At 42.9% G+C, this 27,424-nt stretch overlaps 1 protein-coding gene and 4 non-coding genes across 6 annotated transcripts; all 5 read right to left on the bottom strand.

Annotated features, from left to right (window-relative positions):
• On the bottom strand, positions 1-25,485 carry NOP58 (NOP58 ribonucleoprotein). Of its 2 annotated transcripts, none has more exons than XR_007506100.1 (15): positions 25,296-25,485; positions 21,772-21,848; positions 19,989-20,041; positions 18,007-18,131; positions 16,803-16,939; positions 15,558-15,622; positions 14,118-14,252; positions 13,082-13,227; positions 12,001-12,127; positions 11,170-11,333; positions 10,316-10,450; positions 8,982-9,043; positions 6,249-6,382; positions 1,098-1,257; positions 1-344 (listed from the first exon to the last, which is right to left on the bottom strand). XR_007506100.1 is itself a non-coding variant. In XM_049801122.1 (15 exons), the coding sequence occupies exons 1-15, from the start codon at positions 25,338-25,340 to the stop codon at positions 288-290; spliced, it is 1,584 nt and encodes a 527-aa protein (XP_049657079.1). In that variant the 5' UTR covers positions 25,341-25,482; the 3' UTR covers positions 1-287. The 2 variants fall into 2 exon arrangements, 1 of the variants encoding a protein (XP_049657079.1); XM_049801122.1 differs by having other exon boundaries at positions 1,098-1,219; positions 25,296-25,482.
• Positions 11,742-11,825, bottom strand: LOC126045600 (small nucleolar RNA SNORD11). Its single transcript, XR_007508118.1, has one exon. It is a non-coding gene; the product is annotated as a small nucleolar RNA SNORD11 (small nucleolar RNA).
• On the bottom strand, positions 12,897-12,980 carry LOC126045605 (small nucleolar RNA SNORD11B). Its single transcript, XR_007508120.1, has one exon. It is a non-coding gene; the product is annotated as a small nucleolar RNA SNORD11B (small nucleolar RNA).
• On the bottom strand, positions 14,881-14,968 carry LOC126045593 (small nucleolar RNA SNORD70). The gene has a single exon (XR_007508116.1). It is a non-coding gene; the product is annotated as a small nucleolar RNA SNORD70 (small nucleolar RNA).
• LOC126045586 (small nucleolar RNA SNORD70) lies at positions 19,622-19,710 on the bottom strand. Its single transcript, XR_007508113.1, has one exon. It is a non-coding gene; the product is annotated as a small nucleolar RNA SNORD70 (small nucleolar RNA).
• Positions 25,486-27,424: the final 1,939 nt, after the last annotated feature.

Raw genomic sequence — 27,424 nt, 5'->3', positions numbered from 1 at the left:
TCCATAAAAATGTTTTTATTCCTTATCAGTGGAGACTGCATATGAAGAGAGGACCTAGTGTGATCTTTTCAAGAAAACAAACTGCAAAAAACCAGCAAGCCACCTAAGTAGCAGAGACACTGGGGTATCCTGCTCTGGGGCAGAAGACAGCTATCAAATTCATCTCCTTCCTTGCCCTCTTGCAATATGGGGAAGTTACAGTTTTCAGCAAGAGACTAAAGAAATTATGTCAAGAAATGCTACTCTGAAGCAACTGTCCAAGGGCCAATGTTCCTTCCTGCTCCTTATCAGTCTTCATCCTCATCTTTTGTTTTCTTCTTTTTCTTCTTCTTTTTCTCTGTATTCTGCAAACAAACAAACATTGCTATGAACAAAGCATCATGGAAAAGCAAAGCAATACATGTAGCTGGGCAACAGAGTTCACACTAAAAGCATTACAGCAGCTGCCGCACTCAGCATAGCAGAACCCAAGAGACATCCCCTTCCTCTATTGCTAAATGCACTCGATGTTTACAGCATGGTGGGGCCAGTGGGCAATGGAAGCTGTCTGCCACACTGCTGGCAGCTCAACACTGTGGTCAGGCAATGAAGCTGTGCTAAACAAAGGGGAGAAAATTAAACCCCATGTTAAAAACAAGATTTCAAAACCGAGCAACTAGTTTGGTTTGGTCCCATCCACTCTACTGTTGCTAGAAGACATCAAATGATGCTTCATCAATTCAGCAGGTACAGCCTCTGCTCCCTACAAGTCCTAAACACTGGACAGATGCCTGTGGATTGGCACCAAGGGACACCCTCCCCACTAGAAAAGATGAGGAAAGAGAGAAGACTAAAGCTGGGAGTGGGCAGAGGAAAGGAGGGGAAACATTCCTGGTACATGGAGGCACTACAGTCACAAATTTCCCAGACCTTATTTTGTAACACAAGTCTTCTTGGACATTACAGTGATGGATATCATGAAATAAAGTTACTAGAGTAAAACTGTCCTTGCATACCATGGGTTATACAGATAAGAGTATTTTTTCTCCCTCAGTCCATATGTTTTAGAGAGAATCCATTCCCATAAAGGATCAGGTAGCTGTGCAATTCCGCCTTACCTCAACTGTAGGGCTGGTAGGGGGTTCCTCATTCAGTACCTCCTCTTCTTCAACTTGCTTTTCCTTATCCTTTTTCTTTTTCTTCTTTTTGACAGGTTCATCATCTTCTACAGTTGTCTCTTCTGTACCACAGAAGGAAGGAAAATGAAAGGCAGGTTGTCTGTTATTAAGAGTGTAAAAAGGCAAAAGGATAAGCTTTCTATGAGATGTGAGAGGATGCAATGATGATAGTAAAAATGCAAAATACTGAATACACTGCCCTTACATGTCTCCACATTTATTTTCTCTACACTTTGCCCTCACCTGCATGACATGCCCATACCTGCTATAATCAAAGTACACAACTACCCAAGATACAAGTGACAGTGTTCAGACAGCACTATTCACACATCTCCTGGTACAAATACCACTCCTATATGCTGCTCACAAAGTTTGAAACAAGCTTGCATGTTTTCATTTGTCTGCCAGGTTACCTTCAAGTACTCTTTCTGAAAACAGACTGTCCACAGTCAGGCAATTTTTTTCACCAGCATCACAAGAACAGTGGAAGGACTCTAAAACCCACACTAGAAATGCATTCAGCCAGCAGCAGATTGTTCGCAACTCACTTCCCTATCTTGGTGTTGGAAATTTCTAAGAAGCAGACCAGCTTGCTTTACTGTTTAGACTGGCAAACACAAAGATCTCTTAATGCTGAGTTAACATAAAGCATTTAATGCAAAAGCAGAAACTCTTTCCTGTCATGGAAGACAGGAATTTAATTATTTATATAAGCAGAGAGGAATGTTAACCCAAGGAAAGATTTACTAATGCCCTCTTACATTTATTTTTCAGAACTATTCATCAACTGCTGGCCTATCTAATCACAGTGGTAAAGGCACTATGATTTACCACTCATTTTCTAGAATACATACCAGTCTTAGGAATCTCTAGGTAAAGAAACCAAGCAGAAATCATTACCAACCTGACAGCCTATGTAGTAGCCAAGCTGTTACTGGAGCATACCCAAGTTAAATTTATTTGCACAGCTGAGTCAGTGCTGGATACCAAGTTTCTCAGTACATAATACTCATGAGTAAGTTCATGACATAGCAACCACTGTCCTTCAGTAGCTACAAAACTGAGGCACTGAAACAGGTGGTGTTTGTCATGTGTACAGTTGCTACTGGAGGTGTGACTCGAAGTAATTTTCTCACTGTACTACCCCCCAAAACCAAATAAATTTCATTTTGAAGCACACTTACTTACCACTTACAAAAAGAACAGAAACAAAACCAATGCTATCATAAAAAACCCGAACCACACAACCCATCTTGATTGTACTTTGTCACAAGTTTAGTTCCTCAAGGCAGCAGAATAACTATGAGAGTCAAAAATACACCGCAATCTTTGCCTCCAACATAAGCTTCAGACGAAAAAATTGTCTTCAGTGTAAAAAATTTCTAGACATGTCTACAGGAAAACACAGCCAGCTAACACATGCAGTTTTCTGACATTAAAAAATGCCAGAAGCAAAACAGCAAAGGATTCCAGATAAAGGAACTGGTAAATATAACTGTAAGTGGTTTCTGCCATACACTCATTCACAGTAAACATTGTGCAAGCATAAGGCATTCAAAACTCCTATAAAAATCACCTCCCTAGCTATGACACAGGGAAATAAAAAGTAGCTGAAAAATAAGCATAAACTACATTAAAGCCATACCGTACAACAAGAGCATACGCATCATATTTTGCTATACAACCCATTTTCACTCAGCTGGATTGGTAAGATATGCATTATCAAGCAAAATGTTGGGTGGTAACCTTGGAAAAATAACTTCTTGTTATTACCTTACATGTCATCAAGTCTGACACACCAGGCAGTGGAACCTGTCACAATTTACAACTGCAGATGATGCACTGTGCACTCATAGGCACTGTTACTTCTCACAGCTAGTAGCTGCAGACGCCTTCCTGAAGATTTCAATTGACGCTTTCTAGCAAAGCTCATCACAAGACTTCACGTATTTGTACCTAGGCAGAATGAGGATAAAGGCTCCAGGGGTGCTGGTCTCTTCCCTCCGGGTACAACACTTCTAAGTCACTCAAGCCCAGTGGGGTTTCTTTGTGATACACAGCAGCTGACAAGAAAGCCAACATCTCTTACTATCAGGCATGGAGGCACAGAAAGCAGCACCCGGAAGAGCAATTTGATTGATGGCCCTGTGCAGTCCTGGAGATCACCAGCAGTAGTTCCACTCACCCATTTTCCACCAGTTTTCTCTAAGCTTTTACATGCCAGCCTGATGTACCCTCCCTCCTACATATGATGCAGGGCATCTACAGAATCAAGTCACACTGCCTATCAATAAAGACACCGCGTCATGACATTGCTGTGATTTAAGTAAGGCTTTGCGCCTTGCAGGGTTCACTCTATTAAATTAAGATGGTATTTCTCTTTTCAAGAGAGACCTTTCCAAGCAACTAGCTGACTATATCCTGATACTTAAATGCAAGCAAGCTGAACACTTCACCGGGGGCACTGGCTAGTCCTGTTGGTAGTATGCATTCTGTCTAGCCACATTCAACTTCAAAGACTGTAGTCACAAAAATACCTGTCCTATTTCACTTCCCCCACCACTAAAACAGGTTTTAACAGACAACTCCTTAAGTGGATTATAAATTGTTTCAGGCACCATCCTTCCACTTGGTTTCTTTTTAGGTGTAAAAGGTGAAAGTGGTTTGAAGTCATGCCTCACCCCCAACCCCCTTGCCAGTTCCTATCCAAAGTACTGCCATACATGCCCCCCAAACAGGGAAAGAGAAAATGCCACGCATGTCATAGTAACATTTACATTTCAGGCTAGCACAGTTCAAAATAGTCACCCCCTTTACAACAAATATTAAAACAATAGTTTGACAAATCACTTTTCAGTGGCAGCTTCCCAGCTTATTCCTGTCTCATACCTTCCTCTTGTAATACAAACCAAGTCAAAATTGATATGGCTGAAGAATTCCTTTTTTTCCTGGACTGCTTTTCCACCAGCCCCATTTACCACACAGCTGCACAAACAGCATGGGGAAGGAGGGGGCAGAGACTTCTTTCATAACACTATGTCTGGATGTGTAATCTCTGACCAGGGAAAAGCTTAATAGAGCACTGCATCAAAAAGAATAGAGCCAAGAATAGCAAAAATTTAAGGCTCAAGGACATTCAAGTGGACATGCAACATAAAATCTTAATGCTTGGACCTCCTCTGCACTCTTCTGTGTATTATGGAACTCCCTGAACTACTCAAAACTTCTCAAACCACTACCATCCCCCCTCTAGCACACTGTGGAGTCATACTAACTATACTGGAAAAGAGCAAGGTCATGGTTTGTCTAGCCTGTGTCAGTGAAATCCATGTGCTTTACCAGGTGGTCAAATACAAGAATTTGCAAACATAGGGGCAGTGCTATTTTAAAGGGTACAAGAGAACAGGTTGAAGGGATGAGTTCTGCATACAGGTGATATGAGAAATAAGGTCTCTAAAAACACTTCTTCCACAGCCTGAAGCAACTGGCACAGTTAGTTCTAATGCCCAAGTATCCAAATAAAATGACCCAGCTGATATGAAGAACTGAAGTTTACAAGCAAACAGCATGGATTTCAGTAGTCCACAAGTATTCTGAACACTGTCTACTGCTCAAATAACTCTTGGTAGCTCAAGGGTACCTGCTAAGCTCTATTCAAACCCTAAACCGGGAGGTATCAATGCTCAACAAAGCAAATGAAGCAAATGCAAGCAGATTTGTATGTAAAAGCATGAACCATTGAATAATATATCTATGAACAGAAATATCCTCCTCATACTGTAGGAGTCCAGGCTAGAAATGAATGTAGTATTTCACCTGTGAGGAGCTCACGCCTGTGAGATGTCAACACTTGCTTTGATAATGCAAGGGAAGCCCAAGGGAACAATTTCAAGGCTATAGTAAGGGAAGTTAGTTCAAAAGATTATCAAAAGCAGTAGCTTTGAGAACACCCACATTCTCCGAAAAGCAAACAGGCAAAGTTCAAGCCTCCAAAGTACTCCTGTGTCCTTGTCTCATTATGATAAGTACAAGAGAACAAGCTGGGGCACAGATCTCAGCTTTATAGCACAAAGGATTCTCCCTCCCATGTAACTTTCTCAGCTAAGTTTAGGTTCCTACAAGTTGCTCCATCCATGTATACAGACACCATGAACCAACCGGCGTCTGGAAAGACCACACCTCAGCATCAGCTGAGCAGGAAGATGTACAGAACCAGCATAACAACACTGCGATTCTCTAGAACACAGCAGTACAGAGAAGGGCAGAAAGGAGGGGCTGACAACCCTCACCTGCTGCAGGCACAGGTACTTGACAAAACTTAGGAGTAGCTCAAGCCCAGATCCGGCTCAAGTTCTCACAAAACTGACTTAAAGTCATCTTTCTTCTCCTTTTTTTCCCCTCCCAAGTTACACACTGGGTTCTCCACTATCATAGCAAGTATTAGGCCAGCCATTTAGACATGCTGAAGTGCACACTGTAGAAAAGAATGTTTCTTAAAATGAACCATAATATAAAACCAGATTATTTAAGTCACAGTCCAAAAATCTTTCTTCACACCATAACTTACAAGAGCAGGGAAGAACAACTGTGGCCACAGTTCAGTTTTAGCTCTCCAGAGAGTAACAATTGTTCATTTATTATGTAAATTCAGACTGAAATTTCCAACTGTCATTTCACCTCAAATTCTGACATTCAATCTTTATATGTTGAAACATGCCAGAAAACATTTCTATACAGAAAAACAGTATTCTTTAAAGAAAATTGAGCAAGTTCTGGTTTTACAGGGAAGAGCTTTTCTGTCTTCAAGATACTGAGGCTCACTAAATATAAACGGGCTCAGCAAGAAATTCTGCAAGAATATGAGTAGAATTTTGTTTTTAAATGTTCTTATATGCTTACAACTGTTTAAAAGCAGATATTTAAAGTAAATTGACTGCAGTCTGGTGTCAGTCCATAAAGGATTATTACTTTTTTAAAAATACACTGTCATACCCAAGGAGAATAACTAGGTATTGTGGTTGGCTGTAAACGTTAAGCTCCGCTGCATGATGCACACAGCGACATGCCAGCAACACAGATGCAGCAACTAACCTTTCATCTCTGCTTTAAGCTTCTTTGCTTTCACAGCAACCTCTGTATCTTGGTCTTCTACCTCCTGAATTTTGCGTTTCTTTGAAACAGCAGGAAGTGTAGAGTCACCAGATGGGTCAAATATTTTTACTTCGCTGTAATGAAGAAAACAAGTCAGTTTAAGTAACAAAAAGAGCAGCTAGCCCCCAGGTAAGATCCTGCAGTTGAACATAAACTTTCCAACACAACCTCCCAAGAATATCTGCAGATCAATCTTGCTCAGCTAACAAAGCATCTACAGGTAGTAAGGCCCTTTCTCCAATACATGAATGGTTCATCAGTAATCATGACTACAGGAGATAGCCCATGAAGTACAAATGTCTGATCTGAACAGAAGATACCAGTTAAGTAAGTTTGGTTTTATCTGTTCAAGGCTCTATAGAGCACTTAAATTACCCATTAGACTGATCCCTGCTGCTGAAAGCCTTTCTAGTATAGCTGTATGGTCACAAGCACATCACTCCCCACAATTTTTTTAAAGTCCATATAAGCATACCCTAAGGGTAATATACATACAGGATTAGAAGTAGCTTTACTTTTGCTTTTTCTGCACTGCCTCTCCACCACTATGTTCACAGGGCACAACTCACAAGTCAGGGTAATGCTATGGCTCATCTCTATCACTTGGATCACCGACTTTATGGGACATTCAAATACCTAATCTGTGTCTGAAACTATGCCTTCTCAAATATTGTGTGATCCTTTGTTCAGTCCCAAACTCCTCTACAGGCTGCAGAGAACCAGCCACACTGAAACCCAGTGCTCTTTTCAGGGAAATGGAATCATATAATAGCAATGAAGCAAATTTTTTTTTCTTACTCATTCAGAACAGAATTCCTACTGAAGGAGAAAGGAATTTTAAAAGAGTAAGCCTAAACTACCCCCCCCCCCAGTCACATACCCAGCATCTGAACTTCTCTACAGTAGGAATCTGAAGTAAATACCTTGCACAGGTTAAAAAAAGCAACTGAAGCTAGTAACTAGACTGGGAAGCACGTGGTAATTAATGCTAGCAGACAGTACCATCAATTCAACCTCTAAGCATCAGAAATTATTCTTATGGGTATTAACACTGCATATTGGCCTTACAGAAATTGATTACGCAGCCTTTTGCAAACAGTGGACTTCGCTTCAGTTAAACCCAGGCAAGAGCTCACTGGCTTCCTTGTCATTGTCAAATTACTGCTGCTAATTAAAAAAACCAAAAACCAAAACAAAAAACCCACCCCCAAAAAAACAACCAACCAACAAAACCCCACCAACAAAAAATCAGCAAATAAATATGCCAAAGATAGGTAATGCACTCTCTCACATCTTTTTTGGAAAGCATACTGAAATGCTTCACTTGAACCTCAACTCTAAAAACTACCTCGCAATTAACTTCTGAAACATGCCTTTGACGTAGCTAATTCATACAGGATCCATAGTTCCATACAAGACTACGAGATTCTTGCCAATCTCCTTAAAACACTAGTTTAGCCCTTCAAACAATATCCATAAAGCAGCAGTACTGCCATTTTTGCACAAGGACAATTTAACAGGAACCGAGTTAAGTTTCCCTTTTAGGCAGCAGGACTAAGCCAAACAGCCAGGAACTATCTTCAGTCTCTCCCCCAAGCCTAGACACATTCACGGAGCATGTCTAACAGTAGAAACATGTCCTAGCAGGAAATTCATGACTCCTTATTTCAAGAGGTCAAAACCCAGCATATATGTTGTCTCCTCCACACCCTGCTCTCTAAGCTACTGCCTCCTTATAGCACCCTGATGCTTCATTTACTGACACTTTTCAAAAGCTGCTCCAGAAATCACAGCCATCACTACACTTTGAAATGCCTAGCATATGGAAATGAAAGTTACAACTATGCTCAAGAAAGATGTTTTGGGACTGCAGATGGGTGCAACAGTGCTATTTTTTCCTCACAGAACTAGCACCCAGCCCTGGTTTTGCTAAGCACTTGCCCTCTCTACACCAAAGGTTCAGCAAAATAAGCAGGCCAAGCCAAGCGAGAAGCCTGCAACCAAATTAAGCGAAAAACCCAGATGTCACAGCTCAGACTAATAATAACCTGTTCAAATCCTTAGATGTTCAGCTGTCCCAGTTGCCATTTACAGTATCACTTTAGACACCAGAAACTGCTCTAACAGTGTCCAGCGTACAGACCCTACCTATTGCTTAAGATACGTATTACTTACTATGTACAAGACCTAAACAAGAAGATGAAGCTTTGCTCAAAACAAGTGGTGCCTTTTTTTTTATTTTCTAAGAATAAGACTACTAAGTAGGTCTCTAGGACAGCTTCCATGTCAAAGAAATTAATTCAAACTCTCATTTTCTCAAATTTAATTCATTCAGACTTACATTAAATAAAGTTGCTACATATTAACTCCCCAAACTATTCAGCTTTTTGGGCTGATGTTGATAGCATCTAAACATACGTGTTATCTGATTATGTTAGTAATTTACTATTAGAAAATCAGGACTGTTTCTCCAGTTCACTGGCTTTACCACAACTGTAAAATGTGGGAAAATCGAAACTCCCATTAGCAATGGGACTTGTCATCAGTGTTTAAGAGCACAGAAAATGTTTTCTGGATCTTAAGTCAACTCAGCCCACAACCAAAAAGCTTCTCAGAAACAAAAACATGGAGAGTTATTTATACTCAGCCAAGCTGAAAGGAAAAACTATTCACCTCTTGTTTTGATACTTGTCTGTCCTGGCCAAGGCTTTTCCAGTGCCACTGATTCTTCTTATCTACAAGAAAAATTTAGAAGTGAAAAACAAATTACTCATAATGAAAACAATTCATAACACAAGTTCTACAGCTCTTGAAAGTAATTAAAAATGGAAAGATAGACATATATTATTGGCCATATATTGGCCAGGCTCTTGTGTACCTGTATGATTCTCACACTTGTGAGTAGAACAGTGACAGGGAGGTGACTGGGGTGAGAAAGGTATGTGCCTTCCTAATACTGCTCTTCAAGAACCCAATTCAATTAAAGGGCATCTAGTACCAGATCAAACATACCACAGCCCCATGACATACAACATCATACTTCTAAATTCCCAAGACCAGCTCAAATTTGTGCACACTTTTTTTTTGCAAGGATAACTGCATGTCAGGGCAGGTATCACCCTATGTCTGGCATAAAGCCACCCTTAAAACCACAATACAGGCCCCAAACTGGATTTGAATTAAATTTGTACTTGTCAGGTGATCAGTTTGTGTTTTGGTATTAACATGCCTCCTTGCCTTTGTTTCAACTGGAATTATCACCTCCCATGAAATGCTCAAGGAGTAGCAGGCAGGTTTTTCTGGATTTTTCTTTTTTGTTCTAGCAATGCCAGTACTGCAGCATTAGTATCAGAACTTCTAGCTTGGAAGGCTGAACCTAGTCATCATTTACAAGATCACATGCAGTAGGCATGCCACCTAAAAGAGGAAAGTGAACCCTACATTTTCCCAGCATGCTGTGCCGATGGCAGCAGATGGAACAGCAGGTACAGAGAGGCAGGATATGCATTAGGTGATTGATGGGAGGGCAATGCAGCAATTTGCAGAATAACATCTTGCTTTAGCTACAGAGAAAGCTCCGTAAGACTAAGCATGACCAGCATTCAGATTTCAGGGAGCCATGGTGGAAAATGTGAGGAGGGGAGAAAATGCAAATGCACTTTCTTCTAAGATGAAGAGAGAAGCTATGAAGTAATAAACATATCTTTGCAATCAAGACAGAGATGTAGTAGAATGTAAAGGTATGATCTTATTCATCTTGTTCAGAATCAAGATTTTTTCATGTAATGTAAATGAAGACAGACATGTAAACAAGAAAAACTGACATACAAATAGATGTAGCCAGGTTACAAACCCTACTGCTCCAGCCAAGGTTGGGAGAAACCACAGAATAAGAGTCACACTAGGAGACACAACTGAGTGAAGGGAAAAGACTCAGAAAGCAGTGCATCAAAAAATCATACCATAACCAAGAACATCAGCTTCATGCAACTCTCTGCTAGACTTACCCCCCTCTCTTCCAAAAGCCTCAGTCTCGTCTCTACTTTTAGTCTGTTCTCAGCTCCCATTTCAGCACTGGTATTCTCTCCGAGGGCATCGTAACGAATAGTCAAGGCAGTCTTAGCTGCCAGCATTCGAGAAATCTGGAAAACCCAAAAAGAATATTAAATGCTAAGACTTAACATAAGGCAATGATTCACTCTGGAAACCATACCCACAAACAAAAGAACAAAGTAACCATTTATTAGCAGTGTTTAGTCCAAAAAACACTTAGTACATAATTCTTTCAACATTGAAATACTGTTAATGTAATGCCTTATTTTCTTGATAAATAGAGGGAAAACATCTGAGACGGCAAGTTAGTTATACATATCCCACTCTACCCCAACCTCCAAATCAGGTTAGTTTGAGGCGATAGCTTTCTCCACAATTCAAACATGTATTCATCAACCTGAACTACAAAAGCCTAAGCTCTCTAAAAGCAAGCCACAAAAGTTACTAGCTTTAGCACAACAAAAAGAGTCTGATTTTCAAGCAAGACTAAAGCCTGTAACAGCTTAATTTACTATCATGTAGAAGAAAGTAGTAACATACCCCTTGAGAAAGTCAGCGTTACATCATAACTCAGTAGGAATGCATCTGTTATTACTCAGATGTGTCGAATGGACAATCCCATTCGCTTTTTCAAACAGGAACGAATGACATCCAAAGACTTGTGGGACAGTGGCACGTTCCATGTAACCATGAAGCAATACAGTAAAGCAAGCCATGGAAAGAGCCTCAGCCTGAAGCTCAAGCCATCTCACGGACAGATATTCATGCTCTGGAAAAAGCCAAGCTGGTAAACAATTCTGCAACTCACCTTTCCTTTGTTTTTGGTATTGGTTTGTCCCACTAGGGAAGCATGATAGATAAGGCCAAATTTAGGTGTGTCCCGTTTAGTCTTCAGTGCTCTGAAGAGTGCCTTCTCAGCACCCAGTAACTGAACTGTTGAAGCTGGATGTTTTGCCAGATTCAAGAGGGAACCTAGAAGGAAGTGACGCAGCAACAGTAATTTGTAGAAGGAGCAACTAGAGAAGCAGGAGGCTAGATTCCTACACTATGCAAAAGTAGGAAGCTCAGAGCCATCTATTCCTATGAGAGCTGCTTCATGTTCATTTCCTGAAGGACAGGTAAGCCATTTCAGTCTTTCATCCTTAGCTGTCCTGGTTTGATTTCAACAACAGGGAGGAAGGCTCACTCAATAAAACATATTACACTGGAGCAATGCTTACTCCTGACGAAGTCTGGCAGCAAGAACATGTCATCACAGAACTGCAGCACAGGTAACAAATAAGGCTGCTACCTTGAGACAGTCTGACTATAAAAGCCTAATGCCAGTTTGTCAGCATTTTACCTCAGAAGTGACTGGACTATCAGCAGGAAGCTCAGTAAGTGTCTCAGAAGAGGTAGTGACTTAAGTTGCCCTCATATTCCAAAAAGAATTCAGGCCAACTGAGAACTGTCATCACAGACTGCTACCAAGCTCATGCTGATATTCTCCGATTCCTCAAGAGCTACCTTCCCCCACTTTACCACAAGATGTTCATCAGGCCCTTGCATAATGCTTTTAGCTGACCAGCTCCTCAGAGAAAACCTCTGATGAGGTCATCTAAGCCTTACTTACACTGATCACTGTAGCAGTGTAACCCACCTGCATGAGCAATGAGCCTTGCTCCAACCAGTTCGCCCACCATTACGGTGAGATTAGGAGCAATGGCCATCATTCTGTTCTTCAGGTAGTCATACAGCTGTGTCCGATACTCAGAGATTTCAATCACCTGGCATAGACAGAGTCTGGTTACAGGAATCAGTATTAGCTGACTGACAAACATTAAGAGCAAAATATACTGAAATGAGCAAGTGCTGAGAATTCCAATGAAGGAGACTAATAAAATGCAAAATGCAGACAGCCGAGAGCCCAAGTTATAGAAAGCTTTATATAGGGCATATTCCCAGAGCAGAGCTCCATCCATAAAGTATATTGGATCTGTATTGCTTATTCCCTTATGCAACTTATTTTCTCAGCAAAGCTCCTGATAAAGGAGCTGACAACATGCCAAAGACAGTGAAGCAGAACAAAAATACTTAGTAAGGACGTTTTCTTTAGGACAAAACCCTGGAACATTCAGTTTTCACATAAATCTTTGCCACCATTCTCTTGAAATGGGATGAATGCTCTTTACTTGTTCCATACAAATACACACAATTAGAATGCACATAAAAAAGCAGCCCGGTCTAGACCAAGAACAGGAACTCCTAACCCTGCCACTCCCTGGTAAAGTCACAAAGGGATCCAACTGGCACCACTGAAGTCCGAGGGAGTTCACATACAATCCAGATGAAAGCAGGATAGGGCTCCTAATTCTTTCGGGGCCTCAGTGCTCCACTTTTAACCCCAGGTTTATCAACTAGCTTCAAAAGTGACAGATCAAGAAGAGGCTATACAGTACCATTATCTCAAAGACTTAAAAGCACAATGATGCCAACATTGTCCCCCAAAGAAAGACTGGCACTTTTGGAAGGCTTTGTGCAGACATCAACAGTCTGAGGTGGCTCAGATGAGGTAGTGACTGTACACCCTCACATCTGTACATCAGGAAAGCAACAACATAGGCATCATCACTGCCATCACAAGTGTCTTAGCAACGCCCTGGGAAAACCTCTCCTTGGGAGAAGAGGCTCTGATATGGCTAAAGTGGAGTTCCTATTGCTATTCATCCATGTGTACATACCTGATCACAGAGATGGATTATGTTGTTTATATCTTCTTCTGATACTTCTGTCCCCATGGAAATCTCAGCGGCAGCCTTCACATCCTCTTCAATCTCCTCTGGTAGGATGTCAGAAACATCAGAGGAGGCAAAATTGGTTCTGTCTCCTGTGGGGGACAGATGAAAGTATGTTTGTGCTGGGGGCGAGATGAACTAGTAAAAAAGCACAGAAACAGATGAAGATAAAAGGCCAAAATAACAACAGTGAGTCAATTCTGCCATCATCCTATTCCAAACTCCCAAAATATATGTCAATGCTCTGACTTCATGTTTATACTAGCTGAGAATGGTTGGAAATATTACATTTGAAACTAGAAAAAAGCACCCTTATTCTGTAACACTGCATACTTCACCTTTTCAGTAGCTGCTTGCTGCAAATTTTTCAATCACAAGATTACAAAGGAAGAATTCCAGGAAGCAAGCAGTCATTTACCACTAACCAAACCTATATAATTCTTCCTACAATTGGGAGAAAAGCTCCCTTAAAACCACAAGTTTCTCTCGGAATGGCAAACTTCATTATTTAAAAATAAAATAAAATCATCAATACAAAGCACATGCCTAAAAGGTGAGGCAAGTGTCCAAAATAATACAGCAGTCATTCTTTCCGCTCTTATAATTATAGCAGTTATTGTCTCTAAGAACACCCACAAACAGGTACCAATTCTCTTTACATCAGTTTTTGGCAGCTAATTTCCAAAACTGGTCTGCTGATGAATTGTGATTCTGAGAAGATATGCAGGTGGTCCATGAAGAACTGATGGGTGATATGGTATTAGCTTTCTCTTAAGCTTCAAAATGGTAAACTGCATCAACATATAGATGCAAGCATACACTACTTTTCTGCTGGCCCTATTTACACTGCTGCTGAAGGCAGGATTGTATACAGGGTCATGACCAGCTGGATGAGCGAGTCACTCGTCTACAAATCAGTGCCATTAACGCACTGCACACTAACATGCAACATTCTGCAGGCTCATGCCTCCTTATTACTCACCAACTTTCCGCACACATTTACAATACGTTAGGTTATCTGTGATGATTTTGCCCAGTTCGGGGAAGTGCCAACCATACCATTCCCTACAGCGCATGATGTAGTTATTCAGTTCTTTGTCCAAGTCATCAAGAAGTGCTAAGAGAAAGAAGAATGGACTTCTTTTTTCTAAAAAGGTAATCTAAAAAATGGAAAACTCTCAAATCAACAAACATAAATAGCGTAAAGGGAGGTAAACCGAAGTATTTTATCCCATAAAGACTGCAATGAAACATAAGCTGCAGTACATTAGAAATCTTCACTTTTCAGAGAACTGCATAATCCCAGGCACAGTATTACAGAAATATTAGAATTCCCACAAGCATGGTCTGAAAGTTTTGTCACTGGGACCGTCTTGGACAGACTCCTGTAACAGCTGCAAAGCACATCCCTCTGGAAGGGGAGCAGCAGCCAGTTATTCTTCCTCTCAGTCAGCCAAAGTGCTACACACAAGACTGATGTAAAACTTAGCCATCTAATAAACATTAAGGAAAACTGTTTTAATGGTGAGAAACTGATCTTGTATTCAATTACTTCATTTAAAAGATTGTATTAAGTCCTCTAGTTGCCTTTATAATATAAATATGCCCAACACAAATCCAACAGGCTCACCATTTACCAGATATGACCAATAACCGGATTTACAACATAAGAGTAACACCCATAGCATACATTGCTACAGAGCCCTGAGGCTAAAATATTTCCCACTAATGCAATACCAACATTCCCATCTGTTGTCTCAGTGGTAGTGACGAAGGAACTGAATTAAATCATTAATTTCAGCTAGGCTATGTTTCATCATTGACAACAGTCTGGGAATTAATATTCCAAACAGGATTCCTCACCACTGCTTCACAGCAAGCATGCCAATTATGATGTGGATGTCTTCAAGGAAAAATGAGGAATGGGCTTTCCTAGCTGTGTTTACAATTTCAGTCCATTTTCCATTAAGAAAGCAAAGAGATGGAATGCAGCATTACACACTGCAGTAGGTTTTACACGCCTAACATAAGAGTCTATTTCTACATTGCCCTCTATGCAAGACAGCACCAAAATGAAGGGTCAGAAAAACCTGTCCTGTGGGGCTCATTCTCCCAACACTACTCAGAAGGCGGCACATTGGGAAGTGAAGTCCTCGGGGGACTGAACTAATACTGCCGGTATTTCAGCTGATCTCTGTGCTAAGAAAAAGTAGATGCCAGTTTACTGTATCACGCTAAAAATGTTCCTGCTTGTGGAAAACCCTATTAAGAAAACACACCTTATGCCAGGCTGAATATCAATGCCCAATTTACTGAAACATGCTAGGAGGAAATTGACAGCAATACTTTTCTGCAACCAATGTAAGAAAGTCAGCTATCCTAAGCCAAATCCAGCAATAATTTAAGCTCTAAATATACTTACAAATTGCCTGGATAATCATGGTATCTACTTTGTCCGGGCTGAATTTCAACTTGTATCGGGAAAGGCTGAGGAGACAGAAATACAGTTTCACCAGCATCCTGACAACCTGCTGCAGATTATGTCCCATCTGTTCCTGTTTTACATGAATATAGCTGTCCATACATTCATTCTTACCAGCTCAGTTTTATGCCACTGACTGCTCTCAGCTGTGGCCAGAAGCCACAATGACAGAACTTTCACAACAGCTCTGACATGTGTACACGCACATACCCCGTGACCAGGGTGAAAGGGAAAGTTAAGGCTATCTGTACCACATGCAGCAAACTGAACATGAGTGCCGTGGCAGGAAATTGGTTGTTAGTTTCTTTCTGCATGGTTCCCCACAAAAAGTATTTGTCAACAACCCTTCCAGTTCTGCAGCGGCTGGAGGCAATCCACAAAACTGTACCTACCCAGCAGCAAATATCAGCGATGCTAATGTGAAGCAACAGAAGAAACCTCCTGGAACAAATTCTCACTGTCTGAGAAAGCCCATTACCATCTGGCTTTAATGTAAGTTTAAAATTTCTCAGTATGCTACAGTAAAAAGACACTTTATGAAGATGCAAGTCCACATTGATAAAGTCCTTTTTCAATATTAATGCCCATTTTTGAAGCAAACACACACCTATTTTTAAGAAAATAGCTACAGCAAAGCAGTTCTCTAACTTTCCAGTGGCTCATGGACAGGACAAGCTCATGTCACAACATGGATTAGAAATTATTCATGAATGAATGCTTGACCCCAACAACTTTGTATTTAACTACTGCTTCACTAAACCTAAAAGGCAATGATAGCAAGGTGGGAAGTCAACTCTGCCCTTAACATTTACATTATGTATTGTATGGGTATTTATTCTGGCGTAAATCAGCACATCATGGTCTTCACCTTGTCTCTCAGTGGGAATGGAGTTTTAAATGACTCATTTGACTGCTACAGAGACATTTCAAACCAAATCCTAAAGTATGTAACATGCAACAGAAAGCTATCAACGTCGGGTGAAGATTAAGTCTCTCTAAAGGGTGGATGCAAACTGGAACATCCTTCCTTTACAAAACAAGATTTCAGATACAAATGTGTCTTGACTTCAAGAGTATGAGACCATGTCACGTACTCTGAGACACATCAAGCAACACAGCATAGCCAAGCACACAGGAGTGGGGCAGACATGGGATGAAACAGAGCTGTTCCAGGAACTCACTCACCTGTGTGCAAGACCCAGACACATAGCTGCCATCTCTCGAGAAGGAAGGCCTGTAATAAGCCCTTCAATCTGTGAGCGAATTCCTCTCATCAGCTCTGTAACCATTGGGCTGTGTATACAACTCAAATTCAGTTTATCCTGCAGGATGGAAATCAATAGTCCAAAGTCAAGCACAACAATGTTATTTGTGTAAAGCCCTTCTTCCAGTAGGGAGGTCCTTCTTATGTCATTACACCTGGTTTTCCCACTGCAATCTTGTGATCACACAAGTTTCAGTCACCTTTGATGCTCCAGGTAGGGACACCCCCAGTTCCCCACACAGTAACAATTCCAGTTTGAAGAGGAGGTTTATAATTAATACTCTATCTGCTACATAGACACTGGAAGCAAAGATTCAAGATTCTGCCATTCACTAGAAATGGTTTGGCCACAGAGAGAAAATTCAGAGGTAGACGGCTGGGGGCTTTTGGTCTTTTTTGGAGAACAAACCTGAATAATTAGTTCAGAGTCCTTGGTATTATTCACTTTAACACTAAATCCTCCTCATTTTCCAGGCTACACCAGTCTCCTAAGACAGGCCAAGGAGGTGGTCAGAATAAAAACCACAGGAACAGGGAGTAATCAGACATGAGATGGGAACCTCATGGTTGTGATGATATCTGACACTTAGGAGACACTGGAGAAAGCAGTCCACCTCTACTGTACTACTTCTTTCCTCTGCTAGGCAAGGACTGAAGGATGTGCACAACTGCTTGTAGACTGAGGAAGGCAGAACAAGGTGGCTCCCCAAAAGACAGTAAGTCATCACCCCGCCTATTGCTGCATCTGTTGGTGATGAATAAGCATGTGTGCCTGGCTGGTTTTAGCTGTTTGCTGTCCCTCCTACCCCTTTTTCTGGATGGGATCATTAGAGAAATTAATTTTTTAATCATTTAAAATATTTTTTAACCAAAATTTAAGAGAGAAATAAAGCAAACCTGAACACCTTAGCGCACTTTTACCATATCATTCACTTGTGTACTCAAGACAACATCTTGCCAGTATACATGCAGTACACATTTGATCATAAGGATTAGGTATCTTCCACACTGGAAACACAGCATTGGCAGCATAATCCATTGCTAATAATTGCAAAATCTCTAGAACCTGACTATAAGATTTCAGCAGCACGAGACAAAAGGAAGAATGGCAAAATCAGTTATCACCTTTATAACACCTCCAAGTTTGGCATCTGCTACAGCCAACTGTTCATGGGCATCTTTTGCCACTATCTTCTTGAGAATTTTCTTCAAGTTCTTGCTGAGCTTGCCTTCTACAAGAGCTGTGGATGCTGTATAAAACAAAAACACCAGAGATAGTTTCTTTCCCCTCCCAAAACCTGTAAAAATAGTACTCCTAACTTGTTATTTTTAACTGCCCACAGTAGCTCTAGTCTGAGCTGCGATACTACTTCACCATGCAGTAGCCAAAATCAAAATAGAAGAAAATTATATACTTGCTCCTTTGGAGGCCTAAATCAAAAACCCTTCCCCCAGTTGCCTCTTGTTTCTCCATGTGGTTTCAGTTCTATTTCTGTCAACTTTGTTTAAGGATCTCTACAAACAGTATGCCATATGCCTTGGATGTATGTTTAACATTTCTGAAGGCAAGGTTATATGGGAACATTTTGTGTATCATTTAATTAACCAAACATTTTCCAGGTCTACTAGTCAGCAACCATGATATCCTAAATTGAGTAATGGCTTATCTGCATACTCTGATGATAATGTACTATCTAAAGTCCAACAAAGAATGATGCCAAACACACTGACTGGCCAGTCAGACACAGACCCTCTTAATATAGCTTGTGGACTGACAAATTTTAAAAGGACATTCTTCATTCTCAAGTATTAATAGCTCTGTAAAAGCTTTACAATCCCACACAATATATTTCAAGCAAGCACTTATACAACTCTCTTTGCAGGTCAGCTCTGTGCTCCACAGAACTACTGTGATGCAACATCTTCATCACAGCAAATAGAGCAGAAGCCAGTGGTTGATTTGCAGAACATTAATATAACATAAGGGTAAATTCTAAGTCCTCTCAACCTTTCTACAACAGAGATGTTTCCACCTTTCAAGCTGGCCAATAGCTCCTAATCCACTTAGAACAACCACATACATAGTCCTCCCTTCCAAATAAATGTGACCTAGGTAGTCTGAATAATCTCATCCATTTCACAGATTACTAAACCTGAAGCAAAGTAGTAGAAGTTTTTGGCAGGGGGGTGGCTCTTGTTCTGTGAGGTGAGGTGGTGGGTTTTGTTTTTTTTTAATCAGCCTAACTATACATGATCTGAATCCAAACATATGCAAAAGCAACACAATCCAAAAAATATGCCAGGAAGAGGAATATACAGCAGCCTGAGTCTCAGTTGTTTCACTTGCATCTCATGTATGATGGCAGTGTCTCCATTCTTCTTTCCTTAGCTTCCTTTATAAGCTAACCCTACCACATCAGAATATGAAGATCCGTTCTTTAGTCGTAAATGTGACCTGGAACATGCACCTGCTGATGTCATACAGCACATTCAGCAGTAATAGTCACACCATTTCTGAATGATCAGCTAGAACTTCTATAATTTCTGCTCAAACTAGGCCACGGCATCAAACATTTAAACGTTGAATTAGTAAAAATTACTGAATATAAGGCTCTCCGTTTTGTTTAAACTCCTGAATTTCTTTTAAGTGGAATACAGGCGTTTTTTAGGCTGCAAAAACACAGACGTAATATGCATGCATAAAACAAGGGCAGTTGTGATAATATATGTACTCTGATATCTGTCTGTTGTCTCAGTGGTAGTGACGAAATGTTGACTCAAATCAGTTATATTCAGCTTCAACAAGAATCCATCATTGACAACAGGCTACATAGAAGTCAAAACCTTCTACACGGTGCTCACTAGTGAGCTGCTTGGAAAATAATCATGGTAGGAAAAAACTACACTTCATTACATCTCTACCACTCTGTAGACTGGATGGATTACCTCATAAAACAACAAAAACAGTTGACTTTGAAAAATTTATAATTTAAAAACTAAGCGAAGAAACAGAGCAGGGACAGAGGTAAGTAATGAGTGAAGTAGTTCTTGACAGGGTTGTTTGGGGTTTGGTTTTTTTTTTGCAAGAATGGTGTTATCTCACTTACCAGCAAGTGCTTCTGTTGTGTCCTGAAATTTTTCAAAGTGTTTCAGCTTTACTCTACAGAAGAAAAATACAACTGTATGAACGAATGTACGTAAGCCAGATGCTAGAACCTTTTTACTTTTTTTCTGCCTCTGCTATTATAGGTCCCCTCTTCTCCTTAAAACTGCAAGAGAGCAGAGATAATATCCAGACCCTCAAAAAGAGGGAAGAGCACTAAACCTGCTGATTAAGTTTGAGCCTGATGTGACTTTTCAGCTGGGTCCTGCAAACTTCATTCAAAAAAACCAAGAAATTTTGATTTAATATTTCTAGGACCAACAATCAAAAAGCCGAAGCCCCCTTTTTGTTTTGTAGTTCATAATTAAAGACAGACATCATCCATTCAAATTTCAGCACTGCACCCTGATTAACCAAGTGTCACTCCTGATTGACTGATGATAGCATCTTTCCACACATCTTCAAAAGGGAGGCTTCTGCCTCTGTGGAATGCACACCCTGCACAGCTCAGATTTAACATGCTTTTCAACCAAATGCATCTTCAGAGACTTCAAAACTGAACTGATTCATTGCCCATGAAACTTCAAGTCCTTCCTTGTAATTAGATGTTAGAATACAAGTGCTGAGCTTAAAACAAACAACAGAAAATTCTTCCGTGCCCTAACTGCTGACCAGAGCCAAAAATCACAGGGACAGTGTTTAACCACACTGTGTCAGATCCTCAGGCCCCACTTCCCTCTCCCCTTCACAAAGTCTGTGGTGTTGATATCCAGAGTTACAGTTAAGAAGCTATCTCAATCTAGTAAATTCCTTGTCAGGGACAGGCATTTGACTAATCCAGTTGTGATTAACCACTGCTCTTTGTGAGTCAAGTATCTGCAAAGGAAGCAAGGTCACAGATAAAGCTGAATGCTTGAGTTAAGCATTCACAGAGCCCAACAGAAGCCCCAGGCTTATACTGATGCCTTTTCAGAAAGGCAGGAGAGATAGGAATTACTTTGATCAGAGTAGAGATCCATTAAGAGCCACATCCTGTCTAGCAAGTGGCCAAAATTATGTTTCCAAGACAACATTAACAACACTACAAACAGGCAGATGTGGGATATTCTGGCCTCTCCTCTAAATACTGTTACAGAGCAGGATAAATCCAAATCACAAGGCATAGCTTGTTCAGAGGTATCCGTTATAACCAAAGCTGGTTAGAAATTTTCCAATAAAAACACCCTGAACAGACTTGGAAGGAATTCACTGTTGTCCCCAGCTTCAGGGCAATTTGCTAGAAAGGCCAGCTTGGTCAGTGGACACTGCAATCCCTGTGCAGCTACACAGTGGTGCTAACACCCACTGATGGCATGGGCAACAACACTAATTCTCAATTGACAGTGATTCAGATGCTATTACTTTCAGCTGGATTAAACTTTTTTTAACTTCCTGTGAACACAAAACCCCATCATTTCAGCTAGTTCCAGCATTACAAGATTGGATGTTCCTGTCAAAGCATCGAGATGTCCTTAAAATATTGTTCAATTTTTTGCTTCAGTGACACATGGTAATGACTTCTGCAGCTTAATTACACTGCAAGGAAAAAAGCAATTTCTTTCACTTTGATATTCCAGTTTAAGTTTATCTGGATATCTAACTTCACATTATCATTGTTTACAGCTTTTAGGTTTTACAATACTGAAAAATAAAAACCAATACTTCCTTCTGAACCTCCGATGTGCATAACTACAGGCAGTCATGTCCTTCCAAAAGCCAGGCTGCTATCCCCACATAAAGCTGCTTACATTTTGTTTGCTTTTTCGGGAGTTTCAAATTCTTTCCATAAACTGTCAACTTCTTGGAGCTTTTTCTCATTCAGAACCTGTAGAAGGGAAAAAAAAAAAACACACCACCACACACCACCACCACAAAAAAAAAACAAAACAAAAAAATCACACAACTATATTTAAAGTACTTTTGAACATTCAACCCTGCATTCACCAGAGAAGCCCTGAAGCAGATTTACAGTGTACCCAGCCACTGGAAGTTAATAGCGACTGAGTAAAGAAACTCAATTTTGGCGATCTCCAGTGTCATCACTCTCTTTCAGCAGCTTTATCCTACTAATGCACACAAAATATTACAGTGTTTTTACTTTCAACTGAATTACAGAAGTTGCTCAATAATAGCTGGGTCCTTCTGAACCTGCACATTAAAGCAAAACCCTCTCCTTGTTTATCAAAACTGGGCTTGCTCCACCTCCTCTACAGGACTCATTCACAACCCCAGTGACCCAAAACCAAACCTGCCACTACTTTGGGAAAATACAAACACATCTGGGGTGCCTAACAGGAAGGCGTGATCCCATGAGTTATCTTCATCAATCTGAGCTAGCCCAAGGAAGAAAGAGAACATCTCTGTAAAGAAGACTTTCCATGACAGCTTGGTAATCAACCGAGCCAGGAATTACCTAAGAAGCTGCAATGGCTTAATCCAATCTCTGTACAAAGGGGATCCCCCTCAGTTTTTAAACAGCACGAGATTAACAATTACATCCCTAGAGCCTACATGTTTCACAAAACGCAGAGCGTACTGCAAATTCCTAGAAAAGTGCTCAGGGGAACAGTACAGTCAAAATCTTTAAAACATTACATTCTTTACACCTCACTCAAAAATCTTGTGGTTTTGTCCCCACAACGCAAATGCAACACAATTGCAATTTGACTCGGTGCAGTGCAGAAATCGTTCTTTCATTATGAGATTTTGCTCTCTTCTAGTTTTTTAAACCCCGGTCCAAGGAGGTTGTCTTTTTTAAACTCAATTAGTAGCTGAGTAAATAAACATAGTAACTCATTCCCCACAGAACTCTGAGGCACAGAAAAACCTCAGGGTAACTCTTCCTTTCCTCAGCTTGCTGATTCTTTCCTCCAATTCATCTTTTTGACCCCGAGGCCTACAGAATTTTCAGCCTCTATAAACAGACATGGGTGCATAGAGAAAAATAGACACAGAAGCTGCTAAATCAAGATTTCTAGTATATAGAAATTACATGCCTATAGATATTTTGTATCCTGCAAGATAGTAAGACTCATTGGAAAGTCTTCCAAGATCTGCAACATGGCTACGCCCCATTTGCCCTTACTATTTAGACTGTTTGCTCCGCTAATGGAAGCAGCACCTACAAAGGAATACCCAAGAGCTACACAGCTTGCAGAGGACAACAGTTCTTGAGCCCCAAAGCATAAAGGCAAAGCACAGTTATGCTGGAAACCTGGTCTAGTGGAAGGTGCCCCTGTCCATGGCAGGGGGATTGGAACTAGATGATCTTTTAAGGCCCCTTCCAGCCCAAATCATGATTCTGTGACATCTGTGGGCACTGCTGAAAAGGGAAGTGGGTGACTGTGACTACCTCCCAAAATTCAGAAGCACAAATTCTGACCAACCCTCAAGTAAAGAGATTGCTTTAAAAAGAAAAAAGCTAAACTCTGCAGAGAGTATTTTGATACAGAACAAACATATAAGTGTAAGTGACACAGGTTTGCAGCTGAACAGCTACTGCATCTAGGAAAGCAAAGCTATGTGATTTGAGAGCCTTGCCCTGCAAACGTGCACTGTGGCTGGGGCTTGCCATATCTGTCCTTGGCAGCTGCAAAAAGAGTCAGCATGGAAAACCAAAGCTTGTCTCAAAACGTATTTTAGTAAAATACTACTTCTGCTCAGTCCCAGCAGACAGCTTTCACCTCTCTCCCAATCCAGCCCAGACACCATTTGCAGTCCACTGTCTTTCCCACAGAGTAGGCGTTCAGCAGCCTGGCTTTGATCACTGCTCCTTGACGCCTGGTGCCCTCTAGCCGCTTTGCACACACATCACAGCCAGACCCCCACGCCCCAGCTGGTGACACCTGCAGTGGAGCCCTGCAGCACTTCTGCAGAGAGACTTCCTCGTTTCTCTTTATGCCTACCTGCTTTTAGAAATTAAAATACGGGTTATTTTCAGCCCCTCCTGGCTCCATTGAAAGCCTTGGCTCACTGCACAAGAGGTTTGAGCCTACTCAAGAGGTAAACTTTTAGTAACTTGGAAGATGCAGGACACTAGCCAGTGTGAACATTGAGGGAGCAAAACCTTCAGGGAGGCTGCTGTATGTGTTAGTTCTCCAGGTATAAGCATTGGGGGGGGGGGGGGGGGGGGGCACAGAACAGAAACCATCTGCTTTTAGAAGTATTTCTGTCTTCTCCCTGAGGCTTACATCCTGAAATCCTCCTTGCCTGCTTACATCCTGAAATGTTCCTGGGCCAAGTTGCACAGCTGCACCCCAGTGAGGAGGAAAGGTTTCTGGGCAAGTGAAGTAAACATAGGCTCTGTAGAGCACAAAGGGTGTAGTTCTGCAGCAGGCTAGTGCACAAGAAACCAGCACCTTGCTCTCTTTGCACCTGCACTTGTGTTCACTTAAGCTAAGCCAGAAAAAAAGACTAAGCTGGAGGGGAAAAAATACAAGTGTTACGATCAAACTCTATGAACAAGCTGGTGGAACTGTACAGGCATCAACGCTCAAGCAAGAGAACAGGCCAGAGGGGAGCATGGCACGGTAGCAGCTCTAGTTTAGACTTGTTCAAACCACCATGAAACCGCAGCTTTTGAGCCACCTCATGAGGAGGCTGGCAGAGCCCTGCAAAGCAGTCTGTTCCTCCCAGCCGGCGTTCTCAGCTGAGAGAGGGAAGGCAGACCACACGCTGTACCTGCAGGCACCCTCACCCTGCCCGTGCGCTCAGCCAGCCGACGAGGCCTGCTTTTGGAAACGCGCTCAAGCCAAGGCACCCTCCACACCCGTTTGGGAACACGCTGCCCGTCTCCCACGCGCCCCTTCCTGCACCCACAAGGTTTTGCTGGAACGTCAGCCACGAGAAGGCGGCTAGGAAGAGCAAGGAGTCAACGTGCCCAAACCCGGGTGCCTCCAGAGACTCCGAAAGGGGCACGGCCACGGGCGCACGCCTTCCGACCAAATCTACCCCTACGGGTGGGAGCAAACGAGCGCCATTGGCGACGCTTGGCAGGACCACCGAGGAAGCCCCCCTTCCTCCCCGCCAAGGGCCTTCAGCCTCCCGCTGCAGCCCCCTCCCCGCGCCTCTGGCCCGAGGCGCGGAGTAACTCCCTGAGGAGCCGCCCGGCCCGGGGGGCACTCGCCCTCCCGTCCGTGTTTCCCTCCCTCACTTCTGCTTCCCCGCAGGCCGGCAGCCGACCCCTCGCGCCGACACCCACCCGGGCGGGCGGGCAGGGACGCGCCGCGGCCGGGCGAGAGGCACCGCACCCGGCCGGCTCTCCACACCTCACCTTGAAGATAGCGTAGCCAGCAGCGGTCTCGAACAGCACCAACATGGCGGCGGAGCCCGGGATGGGGCGGGGGGCAGCGCCACGTGCGCCAGCGGACAAGACCCCCGGTCAAGCACACGCGCGCGCCGGAAGGGGAAGGAGCGGCAGCGGAAGTGAGCGCAGGAGGGGGGGGGGGGAGGGGAAGCGGCGGGGCCGCCTTCCCCGCGCGCTCTCGCGAGCCACGTGGCGGGCGGCGGGACCACGTGGCCGCGCGCGGCTGGGCGGGGGCGGAGCCTGTTTACCACCGCCCCCGCCCCTTTGCGGCCGGCCCCGCCGCCGTCCGCGCGAGGCCTGCCCCGGGGCCGCGGCGTCAGCCGTCCCCGCTGCCTCCTGTTCGTGAAGGTTCGAGCCTCTGGACGTAGGGAAAAAACCCCAAACAACAAAACAGCCCCACAAACAACTCTCCGTAAGCGTTCAGGCGTCTGCCCCGGTGGGGGGGGACGCACGGCTCTCTGGTAGCCCACCCGCCTTACGTGCCAGCCTGGCCGCTGGGTACCGCACCGGCGGCGGCCGTTCGGCCCCTCGGGCGTCCTGGGGAGCGGCGGGCCCCTGCCCGGCGCCTCACGGGCCCCGCAGCAGTTGGCGGCCGGGACGGCGGCTGCGACTCGAAACGGGTCTGTGCTCGAGGGCGCGGGTGCCCGCCTCGGTACTTTTTGTTTCCCGAGTGAATCCTGAAGCAGGTTTGAGCTGGCGACCCCCCTCAGTGACCCCGAGCTGCGTTGGGGCGCTGCATCCAGCCTGCCTGCGGTGCCAGGGTTCAGCCGGCACTCCGGGCCCTCTCCACGCACCGCGGTGGATCCCCTTCTGCCCGCTCTGCTCTCGCTCCTCGTGCTCGTTCCCAAGGCCTCGTCTGCAGATGGTCATACAGACACAGTTCTTTTTGCTAAAGGATTTGCTGCGACCAAGTGCACTTGTGGCCATCTGAAAGGTTTGCTTCTCCGACCGAGAAGTGCCAAATCACATGCATTTGAAAAATAAATTTTAAAGGCTGCCTATCTCCCCACGCTGCTGCATGGGGATACGGGCATTTCGGTCTGGGGGAAGGCAGAGGCCGGAGGCCTCTAAATCCGTCCATTTGTGCCACCTGCTGGTTTCTGTCTTGGCCAAGAGCGTCTTTGTGCACGCTGCTGCGTCTGACCTACTTCTGCGCCTGGGTCCAGGCCTTACCGCGTAATTGCAAAACTGCGTGCTAGTGGAGTACAGGCAAAAAGCGACAGTTCTTCCCCTTCTAAATTCCTGCTTATTTCACATTGAGGGTTACCTGCACTGGAAAGAGAGGCAGAGGTTTTCCTGCCCGGAGGAAGAGAGGCTCCAAGCGACGCTTGGGCTTGATTAGTATCAGACATTCGTTGCTGTGCTTTATGCAACCATCTGTATGAGTCAGCACGCCTTCATTTCCTCTCCTGCTTCTCATATAAGGAATATGCTGGAAAGCCAATAGTCAGAGAAATCTGGGGATTCACATAATTCTTAAGAATTATTTTCTTTAAAGGACAGACTTCAGTGCTTTGGCTAATGTAACCCATTTTCTGAAGTCCTGCAACTGGCAACATTGCCAAAGAAATTGTGTTCAACTAGAAAGAGAATTTCCAGGTTCCCCCTATTTTTAAAGTACTGGTTCTGGTACTGCTGGCTCAGGGGGAGTACTACTACTGTAAAGAGCAAATTTAAGAGTAAACACTACTTACCTGTCTGACTTAAAACACCTTATTCATCCTGTTTGCCAGCACTAACTACTCTCAAGCAAATATGTTGCCATTATGAGATTACAGATTGTTCATAGGTTAAAGTCCAGTTTTATAAGAAATTTGGTTTTGGCAGACCGAAGCAGCTTTGCGCAGACTACATGCACCAATAGTTTTGGGAAAACCGCTAACGGCTTTTGGCTTCTAAACCATAAAAGCAGCTTTGGAAAAGTTAGCAGCAGTTTGAAGCAACAGAGGTGAACTGTATTGACTTCAGGTGATTGAAATTAGTTGCAGATGGGGAATCAGAGAAGTTATAAAACACCTGAGAATTAGGTGAGGTTATTAGGGTAAGTAGCCTTGATGGTGGCTGCAGCAGCAAGGATGACTTTGGGCTTTGTGGGA

Source organism: Accipiter gentilis, chromosome 1, assembly GCF_929443795.1.
Source record: "Accipiter gentilis chromosome 1, bAccGen1.1, whole genome shotgun sequence".
In the NCBI taxonomy this organism is placed as follows: Eukaryota; Metazoa; Chordata; class Aves; order Accipitriformes; family Accipitridae; genus Astur; species Astur gentilis.
Note: the sequence above shows the minus strand (reverse complement) of the source record. Positions and strands in the feature narration are given on the sequence as shown.

Bases quoted from the DNA above. Each gene is read 5' to 3' on its own strand.
- NOP58 (XM_049801122.1), bottom strand. From the start codon at position 25,340: ATGTTGGTGCTGTTCGAGACCGCTGCTGGCTACGCTATCTTCAAG. The intron at 21,849-25,295 runs GTGAGGTGTGGA...TCCCTTCTACAG, and splicing joins CTGGCTACGCTATCTTCAAG to GTTCTGAATGAGAAAAAGCT. The intron at 1,220-6,248 runs GTTAGTTGCTGC...TCTGTGGTACAG, and splicing joins GCTTAAAGCAGAGATGAAAG to AAGAGACAACTGTAGAAGAT.